Source organism: Aythya marila (genome assembly GCF_965140915.1).
Source record: "Aythya marila genome assembly, chromosome: Z".
In the NCBI taxonomy this organism is placed as follows: Eukaryota; Metazoa; Chordata; class Aves; order Anseriformes; family Anatidae; genus Aythya; species Aythya marila.
Window position 1 is genome coordinate 8,448,069 of NC_139080.1, and position 15,537 is coordinate 8,463,605.

General features: G+C 44.4%; 1 protein-coding gene across 1 annotated transcript; it reads right to left on the reverse strand.

Moving 5' to 3' along the window:
- Positions 1-4,166: 4,166 nt before the first annotated feature.
- On the reverse strand, positions 4,167-8,875 carry LYPD8 (LY6/PLAUR domain containing 8; the record flags this gene model as incomplete). Its single annotated transcript, XM_082782806.1, is given in 5 exon segments — positions 4,167-4,393; positions 6,503-6,578; positions 6,582-6,617; positions 6,619-6,650; positions 8,872-8,875. Coding segments are annotated over 5 exon segments (375 nt in total).
- Positions 8,876-15,537: the final 6,662 nt, after the last annotated feature.

The window sequence follows — 15,537 nt, forward strand, 5'->3', positions numbered from 1 at the left end:
GGTGCTGGCCCAAAAACTTTTCCCAAGAAATGGAAGGAAAACCTTTCCCAGCTCTAGATACTCTGGAAAGAGGGAACCAAGGATTTTAATGTTTGATAAGATCTTCTCCACATCATGCATGGGTGCACAGAGACACAGGCCCTTTTCCCAGTTTTCTCCTGGCCTGCACCTCCTCAGTCCACCCACTTGCTCAGGGCTGAGTCCACCAAACAACAGCTCAAATTCTCTCTCTCTGGCCCTACAAAATCACTTATCAGACAAAATTCTTGCATATCCATCTGTCTGCTGCCGATCACTGGCTGTTCTGTTTGCCACTGGGTTTTCCTGGTGGCTCAACCATTTGAGAAAGAACTGAAGCTGCAGAGGAGAGCAAGGGAAGCAGAAGATGGTTATTTTTCCACTGTCTAGGGAGAGAAAACAATGGTTTGAGTCTTCTTTGTTATGTGAAAAGGGAGATCAAAGCTGTTGTTGGCATGGTCAGTGCTGTGGGTAAGACAGGCCTCATCCAGCCATCCAGGGCTGCTGTATCTCACATGCCTGGCAGCTGAAGTGTCTTTAAGATGTAAAGGAGGATCTGGTTTTACATGTCTGTGTGTGTGCATGGGTGGGAGTAAGGTTTGTATATATTAAAAAGAGAAGCTGCAGATGGAAACAACCCAGCTTGGTGTCCAAGGCCCGGTTCAAAGCCCATTAAAATCAGCAGGAGCCATTCCATTTACTATGGTGGGTTCTGGCCACATCTCTCTTTGCCCCTCCCAAACATGCCTGTGAGATGAGGGCTGCTCCCATCTCAATTAAACCCTGCGAACCATGGATCTTCCCATATTCACCCTGTTTTTTGACAGGGAATTGCTGGAGATGCCCCTTTCTCTGTTGCTCACACCCTGCAGATAGTTAGAGGCAACTATTGTGTATTCATCACTCCTTGCTCAAGATACCAAGATCCCAATGCTTGATCTGTTTTTGTAAATTGACGCCACTAGGATTTTTGTTCCATCTTTTGTGTTGCTTTTATCTGAACACAGTCCAGCTTCATCTCTCTCCCCAGGAACCATATTTGAGATCAGAAAGACTCATCAGCTCCTCACCTTCCTTCGTACTCCAGTCCATCACGCTTCTACCAGCTCAGCCTGAACTGCCTATGAACCTGTACTCCACTACAACGCCCAATTCTGAAAGATCTTCATGCTGGATTTGCAGACATCAAAAGCCGGTGACCCCCTTTGTTCTGATGGCTGAAATTTATGCACAGTGGTGATGTGACTTTTCCTCCTTTGGATTTGTCAGGTCTCTGCTGTGCTCTCACATATAAGAAAGCCCTTTAAATCTTATCTTTTTCCATATAAGCATGTTTACAGCCTGTAAACAAGCCACCTCTCTATCTGCTTTTCAGGAAGTTCACCAGTTTATGTTCCTGAAGATTTTCACTGAGAGATATTTTTCTTCACGCCTTCTGTTTTTAATAGCCTTTAAAAATGGGGACGCTGGATCATAACCAAGCATCAGTGTATCAGTCATAAAGACACATTTCCACTCATCATTCCCCCATTTATGTAGCCACAGATTGCAACAGCATTGTTTGCCACATTGAATTACAAGTTAAAACTGAGCTGTTTTTCCTCTCTGCCCTGCAAACCCTTGCCAGAAACACAGCTGCCTGCCCTCCTCCTCTGTCACAAGAGATATCTAACACTTACAGCTTTAGTGATATAAGAGCAATTTAGTTTATTATAGTAAGTAGATTGGTATCATTAATCTGTTATGATGACAGGAGTCACAGTGATTAGTTTATATTTAAGTTGCTTAATCTTAACGTAAATCAGACACCATTAAAAATTAAAATTTCACTCACCAACAAGCGTAGTTAGTAAGGATCTCTCAACCTCAAAGAGTAACCTGGACTCCCCAGGCCAAGGGGAGTGGACTGCTGTGCAAGGAGAGCCCATATTAGGCCTTCTCTAACTGCTGTATTTATGACATAAAGTGATTGGCTTGTAGTCAAGCTTAGAATTTTACCATATTGTTTTTGACATTTTGATGCAATTTGTTATTTCTCCACGAAGAGTTTCAATGGATCACCTGTTCTAGGGCTGTATCCTCTTTGAGGCCTACTCACATTGAGACCTACTCACGTGGAGGCCTATTGTGGTTAATAATTCTGAACAAACTTATGTCAAATGCAGGACCTGAGTGCATCCATCACATCTTCCTTATCCTCCCCTAAATACCACCCCAGTACCATGGTTCTTTAGATACATCTCATCCAAGTCTTTTCCAGGCTGAATAAAACTTAGCTTTTCCATCCTGATAATACCACAGGTAAAAGGGGAGCAAACTCAACAAGGAGTGAAGGGTTGAACCACTGAAGTGGATCAAGATCTGCCATGGGGAATGCCACAGACAGCAAGGTCTTCATGAACATGCAGGAGATGCGTTCAGGGATAAGGTACTTACATGGGTAGAGATTTTTTTTAATTCCAGGGAGTTATCAGATCTGGAAAAATGCTGAAAGAGTGAGTTGCTCCACTATCAGCATATTGCTACACCATGAAGCAGGAGCTGTATTCCCTCTCTAACATCCACAGTGTAATTGCACAGCCTCTGTAAATAATTAACTGAGCCTAACCAGACTCTTTTCCCTGCATTAAATCCATATTATTAGTTCACTTCCCACCCCAAAATTTAATTTTCACTCACAGACTCACATCCCTTTATTATTATAGATAATATGAAATCCAAATAATTCAGTGGGAATATTAGAAAGAAGTTTCATCCTGTTTGAGAAGATAAAGTCTGGGGGAGACTGAAATTATGAGAACATTTAGTCCCCATGCTACAAGTTAAAAGCTGATGACATATATATTCATGCATATATAAGTGTGTGTAATCATCTCACTGCTGCCACATATTGTGGTCTGGTTTCAGCAGCCAAGGCTTTCCACAGGGCTTTCTGCCACAGCTTTGAATTAGGAGATAAAATTCATTTCTGATCACTGTAACTCCATGTCCAAAACACTGCACTGTGAGCCAGAGCTAGTAAGCACAGTCATAATCGTGCATTTTGCTTAATAATCCCGTAGTCTTCTCCAGAAATAGGCCACCCTTTTCTAGTAGGTTTCACTCATCTGGGAACAGATGGATAGCAAGATGCCGAAGTACACTCCTACATGCTACACCCCAGCAACTCCCAGAGCTCCCATCATTTTATCCTTCTGCCCACAGCCCATACTACTTCCCAGGCACAGCGTTGCTGCCCAATGTGCTATTTTGCTTTGATACCTTTGTGTGGGACCAACCTGAGGAGAGCTAGCAGGACAGACAGTGGCTGGAGCAGAACAGCTAGGTGGTGGGGAATGTAGAAGCAGGCGGCTAAGCCAACTGTGGGTGTAGTCTGACCAACAGAAGGCAATAGGCACTGCACTACAGATTTCCATTACTTGGACCACTGTAGCAAGTTGCCTGCTTTATGAAATCAACCCTTCTTAAGGTAAGTACTTATTCTGGATAATCCTGAAACCTAAAATAAAACATGATAGAGTGTCTGGTAAAGCAAGAACAACCACCAGGAGAAAGACTCTTGCCAGGAGCAGTTTGCTTGCAGCAAAAGGCCACTGATTCCTCTCTGAAATGGAGACTACTTCAGGGCTGCCTGTAGGCCACCAGCAGCCATCTGAGCTGAGGGACTCCTCTTACCCTAGACAAATACAGTATAAGGGAGGCAAAAAGAGGCAAGCTAGCTCTCTAATCAATTTGAACTTCTCAGGAACTCACCTCCAGTCCTTTCCACAGCTTGAAAGAGTGGTTACCCAAACACAGAGGACTTATCCTGAAACAGTGGATGTAGACTCTAATGCTGTCTTGAGAGGTCCTGTTGCCTGTAGTGTGTGAGCACGTTATGTACTCACCCTAGATCCCAGTGTGGACAAAGCACTCAAAGAACAAAACACAGAACCAATCAAAATTGAACATATGCAGATTTAAATCATATAAATCAATGAGGAGACAAAAGAAGTATAAGTACTGTCTCTATTCTGTAAAATTATAAAAATAAAAATAAATAAATAAAAGCTAATATGAAAAAAAACTCCCCATGCAGAAGAAGCCACAGCAAATGAGTTGGTGCCAACCACTGCTGGAGCTCATAGAAAGCTTTGCATAGGTCAGTCCTAGAGAGAGTCAGAAAAGTAACTTCTCCAAGATATCACGACAGGGAGAAAAAGAGTTTGTGGAGGGGCAAGCCAAGAAACCAGTCTTTCCAAAGCATAAGTTGGTTTGCTTTGGAACGGCTTCATTTTCATGTCCATCATCCCCAGATTGTTTTTTCCATTTCCATTTCCTACAACATTGTTTTCAGAAATGGTGGTGCAGCCCTTCTTGGCAGCTTTCAGAGACAGTCCACCCAAGCAGCAGCAGAAGTACATGCCACATGTCAGGGGAAACATTCTCCACAGCTATTCCCTCCCTGACCACTGAAGCCCCCTCCATTTCCACCCCAAGTACTGCCCATTCCTCCCCTGAATGTGTCTGAAGGTCACCTTGGTTATCTAGAAATACAAAGGGTTCAGGGTTTGTCTTTTCTTTCTTTCTGAGGAATAAAGACAATTTCTTTTTTTTTTTTTTCTTTTTTTTTTAATTTACAGATTTGAAAAAACTGAAAAGCTTTTAAATTGTTTTCTTCCATGTAAAGATTTTTCCCTTCAAACCTTGCCTAGCTTCCTAAAGAAGTCAGAGCTGTGTGACAGCACTGCAGCTGTTAATTGTCACCTTCTTTCTTTGACCCTCTCATGAAATTTGAGCTGAATGACTATTTTTCAGCCAAACTTGATACAGGGGTGAGAAGTCTCAAAGGCATTACAAGCTGAGCCATTTGTTTAGATAAGTCCAGCCTCTAAGGCCTTACACCATTTAGCCAAAGCAACAGAGAAACCTTTCTCTCATCCACGAAGGGAGAGCCTGAAACCTGAACTTGTCTTTTGCTCGCACCAGAGCATCTACCTGAGAAAGAGACTTTAAGAAAGAGACTTTAAAGTGTTATAGTTGCACAGAGATGTCCATGTCTATCCCACAGAAGACAAGTGACCTGAATCTCAGCCTGGAGAAAGCAAGGCAACCTTATCTCAAGTCAATAACTTCCAGAGCTCCTTGTTAAAATAGACTTTTTTTTCTCCCACTCTGTAAATGGTACTTTTCCAAAAGCTTAGGCCTGCTGTGCCAGACTAAACACCTGTGAAGAAAATTCCTGTAGGTTAACAATTCCAAGCAGTTTTGCAGTGAAATTACCTAACTGCCTACAGCTCTGGACACCCAGCAGGTCAGACAGGCTGCGTGTGATCTTCCGATCAGTGCTGGATGCCCTGCTCCCTGTTCAGATGCACTCACTCCCATTGCTTTCTTTTGCTCATATTTTCCAGGTCTGGCATATTCTGCTGGACATTTTTATTTCCAATACAAATAATGTATACAGACACTTCATTAGTTCCTCAGATTGCTTTGTTCTTCCTACACCATCGTTTCCTCTATGTGGCTCATCACACCACACAGATTTCCTCTATTTACAGTCAATTCAAGACAAGTTAAGAGCCTTTTTTAATTTCAGTTGTACATAGTTTGCACCAATCTATTTCCATTTCTGTGACTACAAAAATTGTTTTTTCTTTTGTGTTGACTTTGCAAAACACTTTCTAATTCAGAGTTTGGACAAAATAGATGTAAAGCACATAGCAAAGACCTTCAGCCCTCTTACCATGACTTGGCAGCATCATCATCTCAGAGTAAGGCCATAACCATATGCAAGTTTTTGTGGTTTTGTTTGTTTGTGGTTTTGTTTGTACGTGTGTGTGTTTTTCCCACTCTGCTTTCACAGCAGATGTTGCTAACCTTTATTTCCACATTATCTGTCTTGCCTGATGGATCATGGGTGGGACTGCCTGGAGATGTGGAAGTCTTTTACCTGCAGCAGGGAAGGGGTACCCAGACCCCAAAGGCTCAGCTGCAGTGTTCAAGGGGAAGGACCTGTCCCTCGCTCTGTAGGAGCACAGGCACCACTACAACAGTCTTGTCCCCACAATATCTATAAGCTAATGAGCTATAGCTCATAAGAAAGCCAATAGCTCTATATTGATTTCACCCAAACCAGCAAGTGGGTAACTGGTTTAAATCCAGATTCATCTTCACACATTCTAGCTTGGGCCATAAAATTCAGGGTGTTGGCCAAGTTTATTACACGTCCATATACCAGATTGCTTCACAATTCCAGTTCTGCTCTTCACCTCAGGTATGTCATATTACAGGGAATCCCAGCAGTTATCTGTGTGAGATGGGGAAAAAGAAAGACAAAAAATCACATCTTTTCCAACTTTAAACACGACCCTTTTCAGATTTGCATCTCTTGTTCTGTTTTCTCCTTCACACTTTTCACCCATTTTTATTTCTCTATGATTCTTCCTCTTAAACTGTGTTTACCGGTTCAACCAAAAATATGAGACAACCCCAAACAAAAGACAGTTATCAGAATTAATTAACCCAGCCAGATCGACACACTGGGTTTTGGATCCAGTGCAGTCTACAATTTTGTTACCTCACTGGAAGGAGTCCACTCTGTAGCAGGCAGGACATTGGGTGTCCATTGGACACGTTGGCCTCTGGTGGCACTGCAAGGAAAGAGATGGACCTTAATTGATTTTAATGAGGAAGGGAGAGAGAAAAGCCAGGTGATGGCTCAGCCTTATCTTGGGTCGAGCAGGTAGAGAGGGGATGCTGATAAGCCAAAAGGGAGCTTACGTGAGACAGATGTTGACCAACAGGTATCGCCCACACAGCAGGTCAAGTAGCTTCCATCCAATTGCCATCCCCCTGCAATGAAGACGAGGGCAGCACCAAGTCATTAACCACAAGGTAATTTCTTCCCCTTTCTTTGGTTCCTACAGCAGGAACTGCTAAGCAGCCAGTGGGTCTGAGGACAGCAAAGCCACCCAGAAGCAGCACCAATGAAAAATGAAATGTCTGTGTATCTTTCCCCAGCCTAGAGTATACATCCTGTGGGGAAAGACTGCTTTGCCTGGGGTCTATCAGGTATGTCTCCAGTTCAGACTTCATTTAAACAACCTTCAGCCACTGCCATACATATGGATGAAGGATAAGAAACCATTTGAACAGTCCCGTTGTGCTCTCACCATTACACCAAAAGAAGTAAACTGTAGCAAGGGCCAGCTGGGAATTTTCCTTGGGGTTGAGTTTTTGCTGGATAGCTTCCCATCTCCCTTCCCATCAGACAGTCAGGAGCTGTCATGCCTCAAGTACAGCAGCAGAACAGTGAGCTTCCTTCCCAAGCTGGCATGCAGCTTCTGTTTGCAAAATGACTGCCAATGTACACCTTGGAGCAGGCTCGGTCAGGGTTTCTAGGGGATGAATATGTCAAAGCTGCAGAGCGGGTCCTCCAAGGTGCAGGTTTTAATACCAAACATGTGGGAGCTGATAAGAAATTATTCTATTGTTCCTTTGGGCTTTAAATCAAACCACTTAAATGAGAGAAACCATTGACGTGTCTGTCAGACAGCCTGGTCGCAGCTTAGGTGATGTTCTAGCAGGTTTTCCGTGCCCTGGGATCCAAAGACAAACTAATGCTAAGCATCAGTGGCCAGTTTGCTATTAGTCCTACAGTTCCCTGTGCCATGAGCAGCTTTTATCAGGATGTGCTGCCTCACCCTACCCAGAAAACATCCTCTGTGCTCCTCTCCTACAGCAGGTAGGACACAGCCAGTTAGTTTGTGGTCCTCCAGGATTTTTCTGCATTGACAGCAGGCACACTGAAATGCTGTAGTGCCTCCTCTCCTTCACTACCAGCCCTGGCTGCTCTTTGCACTCCTTGCTCCAGGCAGAGTTTTTGCTGTGTGGCGCAGCAGGGCACTGGGATCATCTGGCCTCTAGACAACAACACAAACAAGTACTCCACAGTAGGAACATGCTACAAACATAGGGGGGTAACAAATCACAAATATGAGGTGCAAGGACCTTCCAGATCTCACCCAATAGAGCTGCCCAGGACAGCTTTAGCCCAGGGCAAGGGCTGCACCATGCAGCAGGAAAAGCCAGTTATCTGCGGAGGGAGTCTCACCTTGAGCCTGGCAGGGTTAGGTGTTTGGTGAAGAGCAGAGAGGGTTTCACTACTGAGGTTTCCTACCGCTGCATAAGTGAGCTAAGCACCTTTCCTGGCTCTACCAAAGACTTCCTGCAAGTCCGTAGAGAAAAAAACACAGAAGTCACAGATGTTTCTACTCACTCTTTTGTTCTGATTTTCTGTTTCTCCCTCCCACCTTATTGCCTGCTTTTCCCATTTGGGACTAACTTCTTAAGAGGAAAAGTGGTCTCATGCCACTTCCAAATACATTGAGTGTTCCAGTGGGGCCTCTTCTTAGCTAAGCCCAGGGCACTATGAAAATGGAAATTTGTGCAATTACTCTGGATAAAAGCCTAGGTCCCCCAGCACCCAGAAAGCTGGCAACACAAGAAAACCAGGGAGAACAGCCTCCTCACCTTGAATTTCATTTTCAACTCAGAAATGGTCTTATGCCACAGGAGGTACATAATGAAACCAAACTTCTGACTGCAGCCTGTCTAGGATTACAATTCATTCCTTGCTCATCTTAAACTCAGACTGGATATAACCCTGTCCCCAGACAGGCTGGGGTCCTTGGATCAACATGTTCGTGCCCTTTAACTATATGTGGGACTGCAGGTACAGATAGAGGGATGGGTGGATGTAGCTGGTGATTTTAATTTCATAGCCTTTCATTTAAGATGATTATTGAAGTGCCTGGGGGGTTCTCTGAACGACATGACTGCACTAGTCCCACTGAATTACATTGAACTCACCCATTTCCCATCTCCCACGGAGGGAGGGTGTGAAACTGCAGCCTCTTGGTGTGCATTTTTAGAGAGGAAACCAATGGCAGCAAGGAGCAGCCACGACCTACAGCAATAAAAGACCTAGCAAACGAAAGAAGGTGGAAACAACGAAGGTGCTCAGGGGACAGCTAGTCATAGTGCCATGTATCTGCAAAATCAGAGGCTGGATAGGAGAAACTATCACTGGCAGCTGAGGTTAAGCACCAGGGGAATCTTCTAACAGTGAGAACGGTGAAGTACTGCAGCTGATCACCTAGGTTCTCCCAAGCCACTCTGGATAGCTTGGGAAAACAGGCGAGGCAAATAATTATTAGGGAACTATTGAAGTTGATGGGATCCTGCTGTAGGGCTGGGAGACAGATTAGAAACTCTCTCTCAAGATCCTTTCTAAATCGGCTCCTATACTTTAATGGTTTAACGGTGTGCATGAAGCACCTGTCCTCTGTAGCATGCCCACATTTACAGAAGTGGAGGAGGGTGACAAACTGCTAGTTCACAGTGGTACTCTAGAGGGAGATGAGGCAGAGGCCAGAGAAATTTGGCAGGCAAAGTTAGAAATCCAAGACTGAAAATAACACTGGCAGGAAGGTGAGAAAGAGGGAACACATAGAAAAGACAAGTTCAGCAAAAGACAGATCTCAGTCTAGGCTAGAGCATTTACAAAACTCAACAAGGAACTTGCCACACAGAAAATGCCAGTGGTTTCCAGAGCCCAAACATAAAGATTGGTCATCAAAGCATTAAGCTAATGAATCTGGTTTACATCACAGCCAAAGAACCCAAGTCAAAAAGCCCTAGAAGAAGTAATAAAAGTGGCAAACGTGGAGTGGAAAATGGACTTGCATAGGAAGCTGGGGCTGGATGCGAGCACTGCAGCTGCCAGGCCTCCTTGTTCACCTTCACTGTGGCTCCAAGGGATGGTAGTGCGGTGACAGAGGCTGGGAAGCCAGCACACTGCATTGTGCAATTGCAAATAAAACCAAGAAGCAGAGCAGAGGCTTTTGAAATGCGGCTTCTCTGGTGGAGAACAGTACTGGTCCTCAGCACTCAGTGTCCACTTGTGGCAGTTTTGAGGTAGATCTGGGGCTGCATGTGGCTGCAGAGCCCTGTACCCACAGTGGCTCTAACATCACCAGTAGGAGAGAACAGGTCTAACAGCATCCCAAAAGCCCAGGCACAGTTTCTGTGGGAGAGATAGAGCAGAGGTGTCTCCCATAGCTCCTTTTACCGGAGATGCTAGAGAACAGAACCTCAACATGTTGGAACAATTCAACAGTGAAGTCATCTGTAGCCCATAAAAAAATAAAAAATAAAAAAAAATGTGGAAGAAGAATCAAACCCACCCATTTTCTGAGCCAACGGCTTGTTCTCCAGCCCAATGGGAGAGATTGGCAAAACCTGCCAAGCTGGTTCACCAGGCAAGGTCGTGCAAGATCGACACCCTAACCACACCATAAGGGATTAGTGTACCAGGGATTAGAGTGCCTGTCTCAAAGGACAAGGGCAGGAGTAATCCCACTGTTTGCTTGCTGGAGACAGACTGAAAAAGCTTTTAACGATTATTTGCCTCTGCTCTTCATTGTACAAATTAGTAAAGCAGCCAGGTGGTGGGAGGTCGATGTCAATCTAATTCCCACTCCTGATTAGGATCTTCCCAGCAGCCCAAGAAGCAGCCCCCCAGCTGCGTTTGCCCCCAGAATTTTACCACCCCAGGGCAGACCAGAGAGGTGGGGATCTGTTGTCCTTTCCCACCTGTTGCTGATTCAGGATCACTGCTTGATACTGGAGCAAAGGATGGAGGACTGGTGACAACCAGATGGTTTACAGGAGCAAAGCTATCCCTGCCTGTATGGGAGCAGCAACCAGACCACATGCCATCTCCTGCCAGACATTCGAAAGGAGCCTTTTTCCCTAGAAAAGAGCCCAACTGCATACACAAGCTTGCATCCCCAAGGATCCCCATATCACACGTGGGTGCTTGCGGTCCCAAGGGCTTGTCAGCGAGGAGGTTAGCATGTGCCTGGAGAGAGCAGCTGTAACAGGGTGCTAATTGATGCACATTAATTTCCCAAGAGGATTCCTCCGAGCACAGCCCTTTATTCTCCTTGGAAGTGATGCTGCTGTTACTAATGGGGTACCAGCAATGATGTAGGAGGGAACCAGGCTCCAAAACAGAGCTCAGGTGGAGCCCCACAGGGGGCTGCAATACCAGTCGGGTCCCCCAGGGCAAGGGGATCTCTGACAGCTCAGAGCCACCGCTGGCTGCACTGAGCCCTGTCCTGGCACCATCCCAGCCGTGGGCTCCCTCCTGCCTCCAGACCTGCCTGGAAATGTCCTTCCCTTCCCAGATCATCCCCTTAAGAACAGCACTCCCGACAGCAAAGGATTTGGTAATCAGGGAAGAGATGCTGGAAGCTAGAATTAATATGATCATGTGATTTTAATAAAATCTCTATTTAAATACGTTCTTCCATGGCTAAAAAAAAAAAAAAAAAAAAAAAAAAAAAACAAAAAAACAAGATATTTGACATTATCACACATGTGCAACAACACCAGAGTGAAAATATATATAATTAAATGACTGAATATAATCAAATTGCATAACTTCATTTTTTTCCAGAGATCTAGATGTTTAAAGGAGTACAGGAGACATTTTATTTTACCTTTGATCCAACACCATTTATAGTAACAAAAGCATTAACACTGATGGATTTTGGTATCATGGCTAGCAATTACCTTTTCAATTGAAATAATTACTAGGGAATCCAGCTGCTTTTCAGGCATCCTGGAAAGAAGATAGATTTGCATGCACGTTAGCATGTCGAATGAGTCGTCTGCTCCTGCAAGCAACATCATCATCAAGCAATCAAGACAACAGCAACTACTTAATCATATCCACTGGTGATGATGTAAAAAGTAAATCCCTATTAGCCATTTGTATTTCACCCTCCCCTTCAGCGTCAGCACATGACTTAGTTAATATTTGCCAGCAACAAAATCTCTTGTTTGCTTAGAGAGTTCCGGGCTGTTGGCTGAGACAGTTGTCTGATGGTCTTAACTGGTCCACTAAGATAAAGCTAAAGGTGCTCTAAAATTAGAACCCTCAAAATGGAATAGAAATCCAGAATTTTAGAATCATAGAATCATAGAATCATAGAATATCCTGAGTTGGAAGGGACCCTTAAGGATCATCAAGTCCAACTCTTGACACCGCACAGGTCTACCCAAAAGTTCAGACCATGTGCCTAAGTTCACAGTCCAATCTCTTCTTAAATTCAGACAGGCTCGGTGCAGTGACCACTTCCCTGGGGAGCCTGTTCCAGTGTGCAACCACCCTCTCTGTGAAGAACCCCCTCCTGACGTCCAGCCTAAATTTCCCCTGCCTCAGCTTAACCCCGTTCTCGCGGGTCCTGTCACTGGTGTTAATGGAGAAAAGGTCTCCTGCCTCTCGACACCCCCTTACGAGGAAGTTGTAGACTGTGATGAGGTCTCCCCTCAGCCTCCTCTTCTCCAGGCTGAACAGGCCCAGTGACCTCAGCCGTTCCTCGTACGTCTTCCCCTCAAGGCCTTTCACCATCTTCGTAGCCCTCCTCTGGACACTTTCCAACAGTTTCATGTCCTTAGGGATCCTTTCATGTCCTTTAGGGATCACTTCTACATGGGCACTCAAGTAAGTTGTGTCCACTCTGCACCTTGGGAAATTGGCTTGACTGTGAGTCTTATGTAACCTGACTTCACATGGATTAAAGGCTCTGGCTTTTCTAAATGGCTTTCTTGTCTGCTGCTTTCATTAAAAGGAGCCCCCTGCTCCGTACAGATGAAGCCTGGGTTTGGTGATGAAGGTCCCAAGTCCCGTGAAGCACAAGTAGCTGCCTTTTGCATCATGCTGGAATTTGTGAATGAAGCAATGAACAGAACAAGAATTTATAAACTTGCTCTAAAAGCCTAACTTTGTGGAGAAAAGAAAAAAAGAAAAAAAAAAAAAAGAAAAAAAAAAAAGCCAGCCAAAATCAACCTGGAGAGGAGGCATCTATGGATCACAGGCACTGGGCTGATCAAAGATTTATTCAGCCCTTGACTCATCCACTCCTTCCCCCCAGCTATCCGTTTCTCCCATCTGGACTCCTCTGGCACAGGAAGCCTCCTTAGAGCAGACTATGAGATACTGGTAAATAGGAGATGTGTAATGGTAAAGGGATTTGGGTTTGCTCTTGACTGCCTTTATTATTAAAAGTGTGACTTTATCACTTTCCCACACCTGTCTTCCCACTCAGTCAATTACGAACTGAGTCCCACCGGCAGGAAACAAGATCTTATCATGAAAAGTAGTAGTCAGAGCTGCGTAAGACCTGCCTTAGAAATGGGCAAGTGCAGCCAGATCAGAAATCCAAAAAATAAATGTGTTACCAATCGGCCAAAGACAAAAGTCTAGGCTGTGGCTACAGACTTTCCCCCCGGTAGGAAGTATTTGCATGTAGGCTTTTCTTTGAACCACTACACCGATGGAGCTGCTCTGTTTGTACTGGAGGTCTTTGAAGTCTGAAGACCCAGACAACCTCATTTCCCACCTGTTCTTAAATTGAAGTGATCTGGAACCGAGTGAACCCTGATTACAGGTTTAGGCATCATCTCTCTGAGACGTGTGACCTCACTCTGCCAGTGTCATTCCTTTCTATTGCAGGATTTTTCCTGTGTGTGCAATGCACGTGTCATTTCTAATAAGACCAGGTGTTGTGCACTTATTGGTGCCAGCCTTTTTCCAGTGCCTTATCACGAAGCATGGCACATTGCATAAGGAAAATCCCAGAAAGCCATGCCCTGCAGCACCAAGAGACATGCTCCCAACTCTCCGAGTGATGTTCATCTTTCCCATCACTTCCCATCCAACATTATTCATTGTGTGATAAGCATCATCCAGACGAGTGTGTCATACAGCACTAAGAGCAGGTTTGATCAAAACCTGCATTGGTTCAGGCAGATTTTCTAGTCAACAGTGACTTTCAAAAAACAAAAGCTGTTGCTTTTAGAGCTGAAGAAAACATATTTTTTGTTTTTCCGTTTTATTACACATTTATGGGAAAACATGTCTGGTGGGCCCCCAGGCAACTCTTTGACTAAGTTGTAATGCTGTGGGATGTTCAAATACTACATCAAACATGAGAAAAATATCTAGAAACAGCAAACAGTGAATGGCAAGAGGGAGAGATCCAAGTAAACCTCCACAGTACCCAGCATGGATGTGCCTGCAGTAGCTCAGCGTGAGCTGGTACAGATCAGAGCACAGCACTGTGCAGAGATGTCATGTTTGGGTCATGCAAGCAAGTTGGGTGTGGAGGTGCTACCCTGATCTCCAGGATCCACAGCAAGCAAAGGGAGCTGTCCTGTGTGGCGTGGAGATGCTCCCACAGCAGCCTTCTTTCTTGTTAGAGCAATGGTCAGGGAGTCAGGCACCAGAAGCAGCTGCTGGTGGCCAGTGTCCAGAGCTGCGTCAGAAACATAGCAAATGGCTTTATCGTTGTTTTCCATAAACTGGACAGATTAGAAAAGACCAGGCAGAAGTGATGGGTGGGAAGACATGAGTAAACTTGCTAGGGACAATTGAAGACTTCCATGGATGCCGTGCTCCTATGGGGTCCTACCTATTCATACGTGATCTGGGGTTTCTCAGTTCCTAACAAACAGCCTGGCTGTGAGGCTAACAATCAAGGAGCAAGGAGTTCTCTCCAGAATAATATATGGTAATAAATACATTTTCACACGTAAGCCCTCACTCTGCTATAGCAACCAAAAAGATACTGGTTTCAGCAAGTCAGGAGACTAGGCTGCAATTTATCCTGGGGTCCTTTCCAACACATTTGTTTATATGAAATTAAAGATTTACAACAAACATATGTTCCAATAAAAAGTTTCTTAACATATCAGTGACATAGATGCAAACAAAATCCCTCTAAACATGGTCTTTAATCAGTCTGCTCCACATCTTCAAACCTGGGATATTATAAATATACCTGATATGGGTGATGTACTGATAAATGGATGGGGTTTGTTTGTCTTTTAGGCCTCAAGGAACCATCTGAGAAACCACAACATTTTAATGAGCCTACCCCAAAGACATTGGGTTTTATGGAAACAGATTAGAAGAATATTACTTTACAACTTAATCATGCAGTATAATGAGTAAATAAAAAATAATAGCATACAGATAAGACATGGGAAATTCCTGTTATGGTGGTATGAAATGTATGGAAATGATAATTAGATGGATACAGAATGAAAGTAAAAACAAATGTGAAAGAAGAAAGGCAGAAATGTAAAATGGGGATTGTAAGATTATTAAAAGACTAGGGCAGTTCCCTATTAGGACAAAAATGTCCTCCCTAATATAACTTTTTCAAGAAAGTTTTTGGCATCTTTATATATGAACACACTCTGTTCATGCGAAGATGAGCTTCACCAGGGCAGCCACACAGTGCCTCAGGGGATGATGACACTATGGGAGCTCTGGCCATGTATAAGAAATTTTCATTGTGACCTGCCTGGAAGGTGATGAAACAGGGTCGGTACAGACCAGCCAGCATAAGCCAGGGCAGCGAGTAGCCCAACCTTCAGACCCAGCAGCTGAACTTGTGCTGT